This window comes from Sorex araneus, chromosome 1 (genome assembly GCF_027595985.1).
Source record: "Sorex araneus isolate mSorAra2 chromosome 1, mSorAra2.pri, whole genome shotgun sequence".
Taxonomy (NCBI): domain Eukaryota; kingdom Metazoa; phylum Chordata; class Mammalia; order Eulipotyphla; family Soricidae; genus Sorex; species Sorex araneus.
The window spans coordinates 428,757,137-428,773,641 of NC_073302.1; the positions used below are offsets into that span (position 1 = coordinate 428,757,137).

Consider the following 16,505-nt stretch of genomic DNA (forward strand, 5'->3'; position numbering starts at 1 on the left):
TGAGTGACTAGGTACTTTAATCTTCAGCACTCATCATTGTACAGAGTATCACTCATCACTTAAATAACACACATCAGTGAATCCCGTGAAGAAACTGGTGGTGAGAACCGTCGGAGTGACACCAGGCGCGTGGCAGGGTAGAAATGGTCTGAGTGCGACACTGCACAGGACTTTGGGGCACAGAGACTAAGAATCCTCACCCGAAGGGCACTGCCACTATGGAGAAGTGCGTAGAAACAGGCCCTGCCCACGCCCCATGTGGACACACACAGGGACGCCAACAGGCGCGTGATGACCAGTGCCCACATGGACACAATCCTTTTTCAACACGCTAGTGTCATTCGGGGCTGGACGGGAGAGCAGAAAAGGAAGGAGGAGATGGAGAACCATTTACTTTCAAAGTGGAATCGAGTGTGGGGTATCTAAACTCTTGTCAACTAGAAAATGGAGTTTATTCTAGAGAGAGAGAGAGAGAGAAAAAAACTGCTTTCTTCTTAAAAACAACAAAAAAAGTACACGTATCTGAAATGGCTGAAAATCTTGTCCCTCCTAGGGGGAAAAAAATCGAATGTGGAAAATCTGCATTCCTCACCCCCCCACCCCAAACCTCCGCTGGAAAGAAAATAAAAAGCCAGAGCATTTGGCATTAGCAAAGGTCTGCGCTAAGTTCTCAGGCAATAAATTTATGGGAAACGTGAAGGCTGCTCATTAAAGCTATGTGTACGTTGGCTGAATTTTGCACGAGATTCTTGAATCTTGTGGAAAACTGGGCGCGGCTTGACATCCGAACAATGTCCCCGGTCTGTTTGATTTCTAGAGCTGCGGGAAATGTCGCACTTTGGGAGTCGGGGGAGAATGAGCAGACTCAAGCGGGACCGGGCTGAGTCCGAACGTGGTTTTTCCACAAGGCTCTAGGAAATATTTATTATCTTTACTTCTCTCTCTCTCTCTCTCTCTCTCTCTCTCTCTCACACACACACACACACACACACACACACACACACACACACACACGGGCCTCCCCCCGCCCCCACGATGAAAATACTGTGGGACCTTCTTTTCTTTCTTTTTCCTATTTTTTTGGTGGCGGTGAGAAAATAGCCCTGCTCAGGCGGCTCTTACCAGCCGCGCTCACCACCCAAGGATAGGCAATTTTCAGTTGGCTTTTCAGACGCGGGTTGCCATGACAAAGAGCACAATTTATTCCTTAGTCCCTTATCGCAGCTACAGATCACAGACCATAAAAATTAACAAGGCTCTTTTCCTTTTCCCCGATAATTTCAGAGTTCCTCATCCTCACCTGAGGTCTTTTGTTCCCCCAATTAAATGGAATGAATGTCAGTCATCTAGCAATTCAATTAATGCTGATTTCAAAATTCTGGCCCAAACCAGAATCTATAATCACAGCCTCCTAATCACAGCTCAGTCTCGAGAATGAAAAGCAAGCAGGAAATTGCACTAATTACTCAATTAGACTAATACTGTATTTTAAAGCGAGGGCTTAAGGGGTTGTCAGCGCTGACAAAGGACCCCCGAGTCATCCTCACCTCGGTGGCAGCCGTTGGCGCCTGCCTGGTCCAATTGAAGGCGATGTTTTCAAGTGGCCATTTCATTTCTACCCATCTCCCGGGGACCCAACCCCAGGGCTGATAAATGGGCCTTAGATGAGAGCGTGGGGAGGGGTGGGGGGCTCTCCCGGGGCTCCTGGGGTCCTGCAGGATGGAAATGCTTCCCTGGGATGGGGGTGGGGGGGAGGTGTGAGGTCTCCTGTAGGAAGGTGGGGAGGGCACCAGGCCACCGGAATGGCTCTGGGAACCGGAGAGCAAGAAGGAACATTCTGGAAGCCCGAGCACCATTTTTCCATCTTAAAACCAAGCCATGCTGGCTTCCAAATTCCTGACAGAGAGTGTGTGGGGGAACAGGGCATCCGTCCACCTGGCAGGGGGCCCGGGGCGGGGGGAGCGGGAGGCTGAGACTCTCCTGCAGCCCCTGGACGGCTTCTTGGGGGTGTGAGTGGGTGGGCGCGAGGCCTTCCCGGAGAAGCTTCCTAAGACGGGGAACAGGAGTGGAACAGGGCCGGGGGCGGGGGGGAGGGGGCGCAAGGCAGAGGGCGTGAAGGGTTTCTAAAACAACACAGGCTCGGGGGCCCAGACAAGCTGATCCTTATTACAAACAGTGACACCAGCCTACAACTACGATCCTTTTGGTGCTCCACATCAGCGCCTCGGAGATGCTGTAAACACGGGGCGGACACTCAAGCCTGTCGCGTCTCTGGTTTTGGTGAAGATCCTTCCCCACACTGGATGCGGAGCAGGAGGCAATGGGGAGGCGGGCAGCGGGGGCCCGTGGTGAGGCAGGGCTCTCCCCCTCCGCGGCAGCTCCCACAAATGACCGACTTGGGGGACGGCGGGGAGGTGGGGTTCCAAAAGGCGAGAGGCGTTTATTCGGCCCGGACAGGCGTGGTCTCTACTTCCACGGCTTGCCTTGCGGGTGACCACTGCCCAGCGATCGGGCTCCGGAGGGGCCCGAGGCGGAGCCGCTGGAGGACAAGCTCTGACTACAGCGGGAGCCTGGCCCCTTCGTGTCTCTCCCGTGGGTGCTGGTGTGGCTCAGCCGGCCTGCAGGGAGCAAGAAAACAGGGGGCAGAGCTGCAGGGTGACTCGAGTGGCAATCGGCCGAGGGCCACTCTTCCGCGGAGGGACAGCGCTATAAACCCTTCAGGCGGCCGAGTGGGCCTCTGCCGCCACGGCAGGCTAAGGCCTTCTGTTACCGGTGGGGCCCTGGGAAGCGGGAGGGCAGCAGGGAGGAGGGCCCGCTCGCTGCTGTCATCCCCGCTGCCTGCAGCTTGGGCTCTCTGTCCTTCTTGGGGTGCAGGAGCCACCGGAGGAAAGATGGGGGCAAGCTGTGAGCCCCACGGTTTGGACTAACACAGCCAACAGTAACAAAGCATCTGAAGGCCTCGGTTTTACCTCAGACACGTTTTCTGCGACTGCTAACCTCTTATCTTTTCCCTGCCGCACCCTCTCTGGAGATTCCTAACACAATCTGGGGTCATCTCCAACACTCTTAATACACACACAACCCATCCAACATCTTACATACATACACACACACACACACACACACACACACACACACACCATCCCCTACACTTATCTGAAGAATCTAAATATATTCTTTTGTGGGGGGGCTTTTTTTGGGGCCACACCTGGCTATGCACAGGGGTTACTCCTGCCTCTGCACTCAGGAATTACTCATGGCGGTGCCCGGGGGACCATATGGATGCTGGGAATCAAACCCGGGGTCGGCCTCGTGCAAATGCCCTGCCCGCTGTGCTACTGCTCCAGCCCCTCTAAATATACATTCTTTTTTTTTTGCTTTTTGGGTCACACCCGGCAATGCACAAGGGTCACTCCTGGCTCTGCACTCAGGAATCACCCTTGGCGGTGCTCAGGGGACCATATGGGATGCTGGGAATCAAATCCGGGTCGGCCGTGTGCAAGGCAAACGCCCTACCTGCTGTGCTATCGCTCCAGCCCCTAAATATACATTCTTGGAGTCAAACTTTCCATAGCACTTGAGTGAGGGGACGCTTAAAAGGCGCAAATCCCTTGCTCCAGGGAAAACGGGGGTCTGAAGGTCCCAGGGGCTTACTGGGATTGTCCGTGAGCCCCAGGCCCTCTTCCAGGTAATACTCGATCTTCTTTAAGTCTTCAGGGGTGAATCTCCACTTATTCTCCGCGGGGAGGGGCGGTGCTTTGGGGCTGGCTCGCTTCCGGGCAGAGCCGGGAGGGTGGGCCTGCAGGAAGGACGCTGGCAAGGAACCCGTGATCAGTCCTTCTGGAAACTTCTGAGCTAAGACCTTCAGACCTGGGAAAGCATCCGAAGAGACAGCATGAATACGGTGAGGCCGCGGCAAAGCCCGCGTGTCCTCCCCCTGCCCCGCCTCCCCGGAAAGAGGCAGGAGGCAGAGCCCAAGGGGGACCCCAGTGCCCAGAGTGTCCGGCATCCCGGCTCCCACACAGAGCCCAGCAGGAGGGTACTTGCTGGGGCTTCCTCTCTGGTTCCTCCTCCCCTGCAATGCTGAGGGCAGAGCTGTGTGGGGAGGCCGGGAGGGGCGCACAGGCGGGGCTCACCTCCGGAAAGCATGAAGAGGTTCTCGAAGCCCCGCTCGCACATGGTGGTGGCCGCCTGGCTGGCCAGCCTCTCGTCGTCGTCGTAGAGGATGATGATCTTGCCGTGGGCGTTTTTCTGTGCCCGCAGAGTCAAGGTTCCCCCGGTCTGAGCTAACCCAGGCAGGTCAGTAAGGACTCCCCGCCCCCGCCAAGAAGCCAGGAGGGCCCAGGCCCGGCTTTCTGAGTTCAGCCCACCTTTGCCCCATGGAAACCCACACTCATCTGAGCTGGTCTTTCCTCCTGTAAACTAAGGCTGCCTGTCTAAGAGCGTGAGTTCCAAGCTTCGGACACTCTTGCTTTTTTACTCACGTGCCCTGAGAAGGAAGGATGACGGGTTCCACTGCACAGCGGAGGGAAGAGAAAAGCCAATGCGCCCCCTGCCTCCTTATTACAAGGGCAAGAAACTGAGCCGCAAAGCGCTCAATAAGGAGGAATGGTTGGTGGATCCCAGTCTGGAGATGGAGATTCATGTCAAAAATGGAGAAATAAGGAGCTTGTACTACACTGCAGTGTGAAGTGTGTGTGTGAGAGATCCCAAAGCCCAAGACAGTGAATTATATATACAGCATATTTCTACCTTGGAGGAAAAAAAAATCTCTCTCTCTCTATATATAATTTCATGATTTCAGAGCATCCTTGATTTGCCATAGGCCACAAATGCAATCAACCTAAATGCCCGTTGTTATAGTTGGTTGGATAAAGAAGCGGTGGGAAGGGCCAGAGCCACAGCACAGTGGGGAGGGCACTTGCCTTGTACACGGCTGACCTGGGTTTGGTCCCTGGCACCCCAAATGGTCCCCCAAGCGCTGGCAGAAGTGATCCGAGTGCAGAATCAGGAGCAAGTGCTGAGTATCACTGGGTATAACGCCCAAATTAAAAATAAAATAAAACAAGATAAAGAAGTGATAGAGGATGGAGCACAAAGCCTCTCCAAAAGAATAGCATTATGCCTTAGAGGGCAAAACGAATGCAGCCGTGAAGTGATGATGTTATGTGAAATAAGAAAAGGAAGCGAAAGAGCACGATGGTTTCGCTAATAGATACATAATCACAGAAGACGAACTGGCGAAACCCCAACAGGACTCAGTCCATGGGCTGGTGGGAACTATGGTGGCTTCTGGGGAGGGTGGCAGAAATGCGCAGGGGGGCGGCTTTTGTGGTCTCCATTGCTCTGAACTTTGAGGTGTTGAGTTATATAGGCCCCTGACCTCTATGATTCTGCAAATCAATAAAAAGGGGGAATTAAAAAAAAAAGTTACAGAGAAGATTGGCTGGATTAAAAACATAGAAATGGAATGAGTTGTTCAGATGCATGATTTTTTGGAGATTACAATTTTTGTTTTTAAAGAATATTTTCAGCTTGTATGGTTTTTGATGAGCAAACACAATTTTAAGAAGAAAACTTTGTCTTGGCTGTTGGGCTTGGGTGGTGCCTAGGGGCCACTCCCTGCTTGGTGCTCAGGAGTCGCTCCTGGGAGTGCTCGCCTGGGTCTCGTGTGGATACAGGACCATGCGGAGGTGAACACATGCAGCACATGTGTTCAAGTCCTCCTCTCGGATATATGCCCAGACCAAGAAGAAAAAATAATTCTAATGGAAGGGAAAAATAGTCTTGGGACTGTCACTGGATCATAACCACTATAACTAAGCTGTTTTTTTAAAATTTTGCCTTAACTCGTCAGACACTCAGCAACACCCCAGAATCCAAATCCTAAAATGGACCAGAGAGATAGTACAGGGGATAAGGCACTTGCCCTGCCTGTGGCTGACCCCGGTTCAACCCCCAACACCGCATATGGTCCCCAAGTGTCACCAGGAGCACAGATCCCTGAGCACAGAGCCAGGAGTAAGCCACCAGGTGTGGCCCCCAAACCAAAAACAACAGCAAAAAACAAATCCTAAAGCAGGCTAAGCTAATAATAAATGCCAAAAGACATTTCTTGCTAGGAGTATGAAATCAGGATAAAATTTGATTTTTTTTTTTTTTTTTTTTGCTTTTTGGGTCACACCTGGCAATGCACAGGGGTTACTCCTGGCTTTGCACTCATTAATTACTCCTGGCGGTGCTCAGGGGACCATGTAGGATGCTGGGAATTGAACCCGGGTCGGCCTCATGCAAGGCAAACACCCTACCCGCTGTGCTATTGCTCCAGCCCCCTAAAATTCGACTCTTACAAGCCCCACACCACCCAGCACTTTTAAAAAGACAACAAAGGATACATATTCAAGAATATCATTTGAGTAAGGGTTCATTGTTCTAGAGAGAGTCGCAATGGGGTAACTGTAAGCTGCAAAGGAGAAGGGAAAGCTTAGGCGGTCTGGAGCACAGTTCCTGGCGGGCCCAGGGTCTAAGGAGGAGCGAACGGCATTTTCGAAAGCAATGAGCGCTCAGTCGGAATTCTTCTGTGAAGGAAAAGAAACAGGACGCCACACAGGACGGGAAGCTCCCCATCGCCTCCTGACCCTTAGCCTCGAGGCGGGTCCTCTAATGGCCCCCCCTAATCTAGGACTTCCTGAACTGTTGAGGGAGGGTGCAGCCACCGCCAGGTGGGCCAGGACCAGAGGTGGGCTCTGTCCCTGACACGAGACGCCGCCAGGCCTGCTCGCTCACCACCAACGATGTGGCACAGCTGGTAGGAGTCTCTGTCCCGCACGTCCAGCAGCAGGAAGGGGCAGTCTGGGTAAGGTCTGTCTTTGGCGTTGGGCTCCTCTTTCTTCACCAGCCCTTTGTCCAGGTCCAGCTCCCCAACGCCACTGATGACGCTGCAAGTGGAAAAGGAGGTCAGCAGGCTCAGGGAGGCGGCCGACAGGCCAGCCAAGAGCACTTTTCCCGGGAGAGCTAGAGCTGGGCTTCCCGTCATTCCCCGCGCCTTAGAGTGAAAGGCAAGAGTGGATACGACAAAAGGAAAATGGACACGGGTGTCGCTGCCTCTGAGGACAAGACATGACCGACGCCGAGTCTACGACCTGGGCCCCTCGGAGGACACAGGGCAGGGCCCCAGGACGCTGAAGTGTCAGGGACTGCTGGGTGCATGCTGCTCCCGGCGATGAGGTCAGTGTTCCGAGAGGACAGGCGGGACAGATGGTCAGGCCAGTGGGGTTTTGAGGCGTGTCTGAGCAAAGGGAGAAAGAATAAGGTGGAGGGGCTGGAGAGACAGCGCGGTGGGGAGGGCGCTTGCCTTGCACACGGCCAATCTGGATTCGATCCCCGGCACCATGCGGGTCCCCCAAGCACTGCCAGGAGTTATTCCTGAGTGCAGAGCCAGGAGCAAGCCCTGAGCATCACTGGGTGTGGCCCTGCCTCCAAGAGAAAGTAAGAAAGAAGTAGGCTGATGGAAGGGCAAAGGAAAGGCGTTTCTATGTGTGATATATGTAATGTGAACTAAAAAGGCCTTCAGGATCTCAGACACACAGTGATCAAATCTAGTCTGAACCTCAGTGTTTTCAATAGTTACCTGTAGTTAACAGGATGTTTTATAGGTTACTTATTTTGTATGTTGCAAAGTGGTGCAGGGAGATGCTTTAATTTTTCATTTCAATTAATGAGGGGTCTGGCCCACACCTGGCAAGTGCTCGGGGCTACTCCCAGTGCCGTGCTTGGGGAACTGTGTGGTACAGGGGTCCAATCTGGCCCCCCACATGCAAAGAACGTGCTCCAGCTCTTTGAGCCCCCTCCCTGGCCCCAACCAGGCTTTTTGATCTGGTGACATTCATAATGAAATAGAAGAGAAAATCAAGAGCTGACCATGACTTCAGCACGGAGAGTTTCTAAAGGCCATGGGTCCCCACGATAACGAGATGGCGTGAAAAGATGAATCAGAGCAATGGAAGAGCATCCTTACCAACAAACGGCAAGCAGTGAAAGGACCGCAGTGGCCTAGGTGGACACGAAGACACACACACCCACCCCACCCATCAGTGTCCAGTGGAGGCCCTCTCCCAGCAGATGTGGCTCCGCACTGCACTGGACACACGCCACGTCGGCAGTCTGCAGCGCTGTTTCGTATGACCGGGCTGAACCCATGGAGCAGAGAACCTACCGAACGTGAAACCAGGACTGGGTGGGAGTCTTCTCGGTTTTTCCTGCTTTAAAAGCAATTTTAACATTCTTGCACAAAAGCTGCGGTGATACTAATGACAATGGTAACATCAAAAGCTGCAGCGACAGTGGTCTGGAAGATACCAGTTCTTTACCTTTGTCTTTGTTTTGCCTTTTTTGCCCACACTGGGGAACATATGGTGTCAGGGATCAAACCCAGGTCTCCCTCGTGCAGAGCCTGCACTATGGCCCTCTGAGCTCTCTCCTTGGCTGAACACATTGCTCTGGCAGAACTGCTTTACGTGTAAAAGGGACGGGCGCGTGCTGAACCCTGGCAGAGTCTTATAGTTCAAAATAGTATTTGCCAGAGGATGCAGCTTTCGAGAGCACGGAGAGAGGAGTAGCAGCTATGTGGAGTCTGAGGGTGGCCACCAAGGGCTGAGCTCAGGAGCTTTTGCCCCTACTCAAGAGCAGAGCCCTGAGCCGGAGACTCAGCATTTCTGCCGGTTCTGGACAGGGGCTGATAAGCTGCATGGATGGAAACGGGGGTGTGGGTGGGCAATCATTCTCCCTCTCATTTTTTTTTTTTTGCTTTTTGGGTCACACCCAGTGATGCACAGGGGTCATACTCCTGGCAGTGCTGGGTGGGGGGACCATATGGGATGCTGGGAATCAAAACCCGGGTCGGCCATGAACAAGGCAAACGCCCTACCCGCTGTGCTATCATTCCAGCCCTGTATTCTTCTGAGGTCAAAAGATAGTTGAAACTCTAAGTCCCAATAGTGAACCACAACCTCTAGAGTGGGAAGGAGGAGTGGACGTGAGCCTTCCCCTGGGCAATCTACTCTCTGAGAGTGCTGAGAAGGGGTCCAGGAGGTGGCCGGAAGAGAAAGAGGCAGAGGAAGTACCAGGGCAGGGAGTACACCAGGAGCATTCACCACTGCCAGCCCCTTTCGAAGGTCTCGAAATCACAGAAATCCATCTCTGGGTTAATTAGCAGGAAGGTAAACGTGGAGGGAAACCAAAGCAGAGGGGCTCGGGCTGAGCCAAGTCCTAATAGTGAAGGAGGAGGGCAAAGCCCGGGTGACCGCACTCCTGTGCGGGACAGAAAGGAACGGAGGGAACATCCCATGGCTCATGAAAACAAACCCCGAGAGCCTGTCTGGGGAACCGAGGGCTGAGCTGGGGGCGGGAGCTGGGCGGTGGTGGGAGTGGCGGGTGAGGAGGCAGACAAGAAGGGGCGGAGGACAGCGGGGGCAAGAACATTCTCACCACTGTCCATTGGGATGCCTCCACACCAGAAAAAAAAAACCAAAAGTATGCATGAAGGAAATTCAAACAAAACACAAGAAAACACGCATGCGTCGGGCGCACCTCTGAAGGGTGGAGCGGCCGGAGTCCCCGACGCCTGTGCTGTTGATGAACTGGACGGGGCTCGGCGCCTGCTCCCCGGGGCTCTCTTTCCCGTTGGTCCTGGCGGTGATTTCTGCATCAGGTTCTGAGGTGGCAGAGTCGTTGTCTACAAGGGTGCAGAGAGACACAGACACATTTCGTCGCGTATCTAGTCAGAACGTCCTCGAGGACTGCTACTCCCCTGTGAGGCGGTCCCACGGGGGCCTGCTGGAGAAAGCCCAGGGCCATGCCCAAGCAGCTCCGGAGGTGACCTGAGTCTAGGCTTGACAGGCATCGCCACTGTCCTTTCAGGGGACGGGCAGTGGGAACGCTCTCTCTTGACCCCGTAGAGAGTGACCCGTCTTTTCCACTGGACGGGGACAGCTGGCTCGATGGCGCAGAGGAGTTGTGTGGAGCTGGCAGCACCTCAGCAAGAAATAGGGCTGTGGCACCAGGTTTTATTAGTGATTGTTCTATTTTTCACCAACGCACACAGTTGATAGTGGTCACATTACAAAAAAAGTTTCTGAGAAAGTAATATTAATGAGTAAGTCTTAATTCTCACCGTTAAGTATATGCAGCTTTCAAGTATTCTGTGATAAAAATGGGAGGTATATGCATAGCAAGTTTCCTACAAAACAAAGTATTAAGTGTGATCTTCACTGTTCTGGTCACACTTTTTTGGGGGGAGGACAGGCGATGGTGCTACTCCCGATGTGTGCCCAGGGGTCACTCCTGGCAGTGCTCTAGGCATCATACGTGGTGCCAGGGATTAAACCGGGTTGGCCAGATGCAAGGCACTAATGTGCCTATAAATTCCACGGACAGAAACATTAGTTATTTACACTCCTGTATTTGGCGGACATTTCCTCATGAAACAGCCAAGCTGAAACTGTTGTTTCAAGGAAAACCATAGACAACACGCTTATGGCCATAATTAAAAATGTGCACAAAAATCAGAATTTTGGCAAGTATTCGCCATCACGAGCTTTACTCTAGCCTGTATAGCTTTTCAGGTAAGAGAGGCAGTGAAAGTAATAAATATACTTTGGGGGAATGCTCTGTGCTGAAATTTATCAACATTTGGAAGGTCTTCATAACTCTGCAAACCAGTATTTTCCAAATGGTCAATGATCGATGCTGCAAACTAAGCATGGTAAAATCTATTCAGGAGTGCAAGGCAGACCAGACGTGGATTTTATGGGAACAGGATATGAAAAGTCCATTGATATAGTTTCAGAGTCCACATTACAACTAATCTCTAAGCAGCTACCAGCTGTCAAGTTTTGGTACCATAGCAAAGAAAAATATCTACAATTATCTCAGAGGAAAATGAAAATAACCCTTATTTTTCAACTTCAGGCCTTCCTGAGGTCAGGTTCTCTCCTACTCTTTGACCCTAAGATAGAATTTGCAATGGATTCCATGCAAGACATGGGAACCAGCTGCCTTTTATTAAATTTACAAAAAAGGTAGGACACTGCCATTCTCAGTGATTTGTTTTGGAAATGCATTACTTTTACATAAAAGCATATGTGAAAGTACTTTTAGATAGAAGCATATTATATTTGTGCTGTTAGAGTGAAAGATAATATAGATATTAAAACACTGTTTAAAATTTTAAGAACATAAATATTAATAGACATAACTCAAATAAACAAAATTTCTTTGAGGTCCTTAATTTTTATTTAAAAACAATAATTTTAAAGCCTGTGGAGGGAGATTGACACTAAAAAGTTTGAGAATTTATTGCTTTAACCAGAGTAATGAGAGAAGAAATAAAAATAAAGGGCTTAGTTATATTAAAGAGGATACTGAAATTTAATTTGCATCTGATATAATGTGCTAGAAACTTCAAGAGACTCCTACAAGAATAAGAGAAGTATGTTATTAGATAAAAAGATGTACTGACAAAATAATCAAAAAACAACATGAACAACATTTTGTTTGTATAATAACTGCAAATATAAAATGTACTCCCCTAGAAGAGATATCTGGTAGGAAGTGTAAAGAATCTGATAAAGTGCAGAAGTCCTTTAAGAATAGTCTCATAAAATTTTTACCAAAGATGTGAATAAAGAATGTGACATACCTTGCGGATCCCTGACTAGTGACTAAAGGTAAAGTGATGTTAATATTTCCCACATTTAAATTTTAGCCTTCATTCAAAAAACAGGCTTACAAGGATTTTAAACATGAAAAGAGAGACACAATACACACATACACACATAACTTAAGAAACTAGCCTTATCATCTAATTAACATTTATTGAAAAGGTAAATCATTGAAACAAAGCAGAACTATGATCAGAGCAATGGAATAGTGAGTATAGTAACAAATCCTAGACTATATATAAAGGCAATGCTTTTTCTTTTTGGGATTTTTTTTTTTTGGCTTTTTGAGTCACACCTGGTGATGCTCAGCGATTACTCCTGGCTCTACACTCAGAAATTACTCCTGGCGGTGCTCTGGGGACTTTACAGGATGCCAGAGATTGAACCCAGGTCAGCCGCATGCAAGGCAAACTCTACCTGCTGTACTGGCCTGTATTGTGTTGTACTGCTGCTCTGGCCCCATATTTGTTTTCTTGGGGGCCACATCCAGCAATGCTTAGGGGTAACTCCTGGCTCTATGCTCAGGGATCAGTCCTGGAGGCTCAGGGAACCATACAGGGTGCCAGGGATGGAACCTGGGTCAGTCATGTGCAAGGCAAGTGTGCTACCCACTATGCTATTGCTCCAATATATATGTTAAAGATAATATCACAATTAGTAAGAAAGGGAAGACTATTGAATCAGTGGTTCTGCAATAATCTGTCAAATAGCTAAAAAATCAAATTTAGGTAATTCCCTCATCATCATTATCTAAATTGCTAGAGGATGGATTAATGTAGGGGGCAGGTTTAAAAAAAAAAGAACCAAATAAACAACTAGAAGCAAGCATAGATAAATAGCTCCTCTTATTCAGGGTTTTGTGAATCTCGTGCCATCAAAGGAAACACATGAAAGGCTAATGGGTTTACCCATGTAACAAGACAAACCTCATATATATATATTGTCAGGAACTCACACAAAGAAAATAATTAGCAAGTGAATAACAAATTAGGAAAAATACCTGTGATACAGAGACATGAGGAAAGATTAATACACATAATTTATAAGAAGCTTTTTAATAAATCAGTTCTTTAATTGGAAAGGGATCATGTGTACAAACAAGGTAAAAATGCAAGTAAGATCAAACTGTTATTAAGGAAAAGATGTTAGCTCTTCCCTGGCAGGGCTGTAGGCCTGAGGCCTCATACTCCGACGGAGTCACCTTCTGAAGTAGCTTCCAGAGAGAAAATTACCATATTTCATTTTTTTTTTACCCCTTTGGTTTTGGGGCCACACCCTGGGTTACTTCTGGCTCTGCAGTCAGGAATCACTCCTGGCGGTGATCAGGGGACCATAAAGGATGCTGGGGATCGGATCTGGGTTGGCTGTGTGCAAGGCAAGCTGTACTATCTCTCTGGCCCCACTACTACATTCCTCTGCACAGATTTTATTTCCTCCTCTCTTCAGACATTAAGGATAATGCCATACATAGCTCTGTACAAAAAAAAGCTTCTGCTTTTCTTTTTTTACATAATAATATTGCTTGGATATGGTTCTAAATCATCAGCTAAGATGTTTTTTAGTAATGGGGAACGAGGGCTAGGGCTTTGATTGTACCGGTGATACGGATGAGGGGGTAGAGCCATATACCCCAATGCACAGACTCAACTGTGTCAAGTGCCTGACGGGGAAGGGCGAGATGGAGTGTGGGGACACTCCTGGAGAGAAGCGGACACAACTGATGCTGAATTATTATGTGCCTAACACATAACTTTCAACACCTTGTAAGTCATGATTCTTTAACTACATAAAATACATCCTGGTATTAAAAAAAACTAAGAAAAAGGAAGGACTGACATGATAGCACAGTGGGTAGGGCATTTGCCTTGCACATGGCTGATTCCTCTGTCCCTCTTGGAGAGCCCGGCAAGCTACCGAGAGTATCCCACCCGCATGGCAGAGCCTGGCAAGCTACCTGTGGCATATTTGATATGCCAAAAAACAGTAACAACAAGTCTCACAATGGAGACGTTACTGGTGTCCACTCGAGCAAACTGATGGACGACCGAGCTACAGTGCTAAGAAAAAGGAAGAAAAAGATGATTTTAATATTCATTTTCAAGGCTGTATTAGTTTCCATTAAATAAGGATCTCATTATCATAGTGGCACTTTCACAAATCAGGAAGTCAAAGACAAACATTCCATTAGGAAAAAAAAACATGAAAGGCAGGTAATGACTTCAAAAGAAAATATATATACAAGCAATTAATACATATATATAAAGCTCAATTTCTCTATCAAAGAAATAAAAAATAAAAGCATTAGATATCAACCTAGCAATTATTTATCAAACTGGTAATTATGTAACCTAGACTAAGATGGAAAAAACAAATCTCATCCATTTAGTCTGGAATGCAAACAAGTAGGGCCACCCTGAAGCTACTGAGGAACCAGCAGAATGTCTAAGAATGGATTCATGCCAAGGGTCCGAAAGCACAATGCAGAAAAGACACCTGCACTCTTACGTTCACTGCATTACTATTCGTGATAGCCAAAGCCTGGGAAGAACCCAAGTGCCTAAGAACTGATGACTGGATAAAGAAATGATGCTACGTAGACACAAAGGGATACTATCTGGCCATAAGAAAAGACGAAGTCATGCAATTGGCTGCTATGTAGATGGACCTGAAGAGTATCAAGCTGAGTGAAATCAGTCAGAGGGAGAGGAACAGACTCAGAACCATCCCGCTCCTATGTGGGATATGAAGAAACTTCGTAGGGGAGTAACAAGCGCCCGAAGGCAACAGACACAAAGAGCAGGAGGACTGGTCTCCAGCGGGACGCTGGCCGCCGGGTCAGGGTGGGAGGATGACTAGGGAAGGGAACACTAGGGCGATGGGGGAGAGGGGAAGTACCTCTGGCTGGGGGCAGGAGGGACACTGGGGATACTGGTAAAGGGATCGGTGTTGGAACAGGTGATAGTCAGAGCCATTCGAACAGCTATGGATTATTTTATATAAGTAAATATTACACAAAACCTACAACCCCTAACAATAACTAAATATGTTATGATATTTTCAAATGACAGGCATTAAATGACTACAGAACCTGACCTTCAAGCTTCTGAAGTGTATTTGAGAGCATAGGGAAGTAGGCCTGTTAAAATGTTCACTGAAAATAGCATAATACAAATCTATAAACAAAGGGTAATTACTTGCATGGGCAAGTAATTAGATGGCAGGAAAAAACCCAAAATGTTAACACTGATGATTGATTGATTTTATTTTCTTATTTATTTATTTTACAGTTTTCTGGGGAAATTTTTTTATTTTTTTAATTTGTTTTTAGGAAAAACAAACATCATAAAAGGAGACTTTTATTCCTTCAATGATAGCTAATATGCATATAGATACAATCTATTCTCCAGGCATTCCTGAGTGAGTTATTATTCTGTGTACAACACTAGAAAAGCACTAATATTACTCACACATTATGGTGTCCGACTTTACAAGAGCCTATTTTGCTGAGCAAATTTATTTCAGAAGAGAAAATTGCATGTGCCCATATGTTCTGGCACTATAATCTCAACAATGAATTAAAGGACAAATCCAGGTTAACCAGGTTAAAATTGGGAGTGCTCAGATGAGGAGACTCAATTATCTCTGTTACAAAGAGCCCTTCTTCCTCGGCCTGGTGAGAGGCATCTGTCAACGATAAATTCCTGTCTTTTTCAGATTCTCTTTATCCTCCCTAACAAAAACAAGCCAGGGAGATGACAGTTGAGTTGCACAAATCCAGCGTTCAGACTTCCTGAGAAACTTGTCTTGAAATCAGAAGTCAAATTCCTGGCCTACATCAACCTTAACAAAACACATTCCTCCACCGGTAAACAGCCCCATATTGATGGCTGAGTGCTCTGGGATCAAATAAAGACCTTAACTCTGGGAATTCTTTTCATGCGCAGACAACTATGGGGTTTTTTGTGTTCGGCTGGGCTCGGTGCTGGAGAAAGGAAACCTACCCTCACCTACCTCATTTGCCCGCCTTATCTCTCAGCGGGCATCTCCTCCTCCTCAAACAATGGCTGGACCGGATTATGCAATGCGCCAGCCACCCTTGCAGTCTGCTCTTCTCCACTTCTCTGCTCGGGCCGTTCTTCCACCCACCGTAACCTCACCCTTCCCTGGCGCCTGTTGAGGTTCTGCACTCCCCATCCCCGGCCTAATTCAAAAGGATGCCACCCTCAGCCTTGCGACGAGAATATGCCTTTTCACTCTCAGGACTCCCACTTGCCAAGGCATGTGGCAGTCGCACGACGGGAAGGCTATATTATTTGTACCCTACAATTATTCGCCACAGGCTTTTGTAGCAAGCATCTGAATCCCCGAGGTGTGGGAAGGCCTCTCACCTGGGAGATCTCCCTTCCTTCCGGAGTTATAGAGAATATGGCTTCCCACGAGAAAACCCAGATGAAGCTCCCTAGTGGAAGTGTGGACTGACAATAACGATCTGACCCACAAAGAAAAAATTGTCTGTAAGCAGAGCTGTGCTTTATCCGTATTTGCAATCATGTGGTATCCAGCTCTATGACCTGCACACAGAAGGTACTAGAAATATGATCGAAGAAAGTAATCAGTAATAGGAAATACATCAAAAACTACCAATGCTCTAGCCAGAAAACCTGATGACTTGAAGAAGAAAAAAAAAATTAACAAGGAAAGTACCAGTTAGCCAGCAATTTCTTAGAGAGGCACATTTCATTCCGAGTAGATACATCAACGTTCCCAGGCCTGTGAACACAGACA

At 48.3% G+C, this 16,505-nt stretch overlaps 1 protein-coding gene across 1 annotated transcript in view; it reads right to left on the minus strand.

Moving 5' to 3' along the window:
• Positions 1-16,505, minus strand: part of CEP41 (centrosomal protein 41) — a 50,865-nt gene continuing 34,360 nt past the window's right edge. Inside the window, exons 6-11 of the mRNA XM_004608258.3 lie at positions 9,589-9,733; positions 6,787-6,938; positions 6,396-6,463; positions 4,137-4,251; positions 3,655-3,870; positions 1-2,618 (exon numbers count right to left, since the gene is read on the minus strand). Of these exons, the coding sequence (XP_004608315.1) occupies positions 2,467-2,618; positions 3,655-3,870; positions 4,137-4,251; positions 6,396-6,463; positions 6,787-6,938; positions 9,589-9,733 (848 nt within the window). The 3' untranslated portion in view covers positions 1-2,466. The remainder of the gene's footprint in view (positions 2,619-3,654; positions 3,871-4,136; positions 4,252-6,395; positions 6,464-6,786; positions 6,939-9,588; positions 9,734-16,505) is intronic.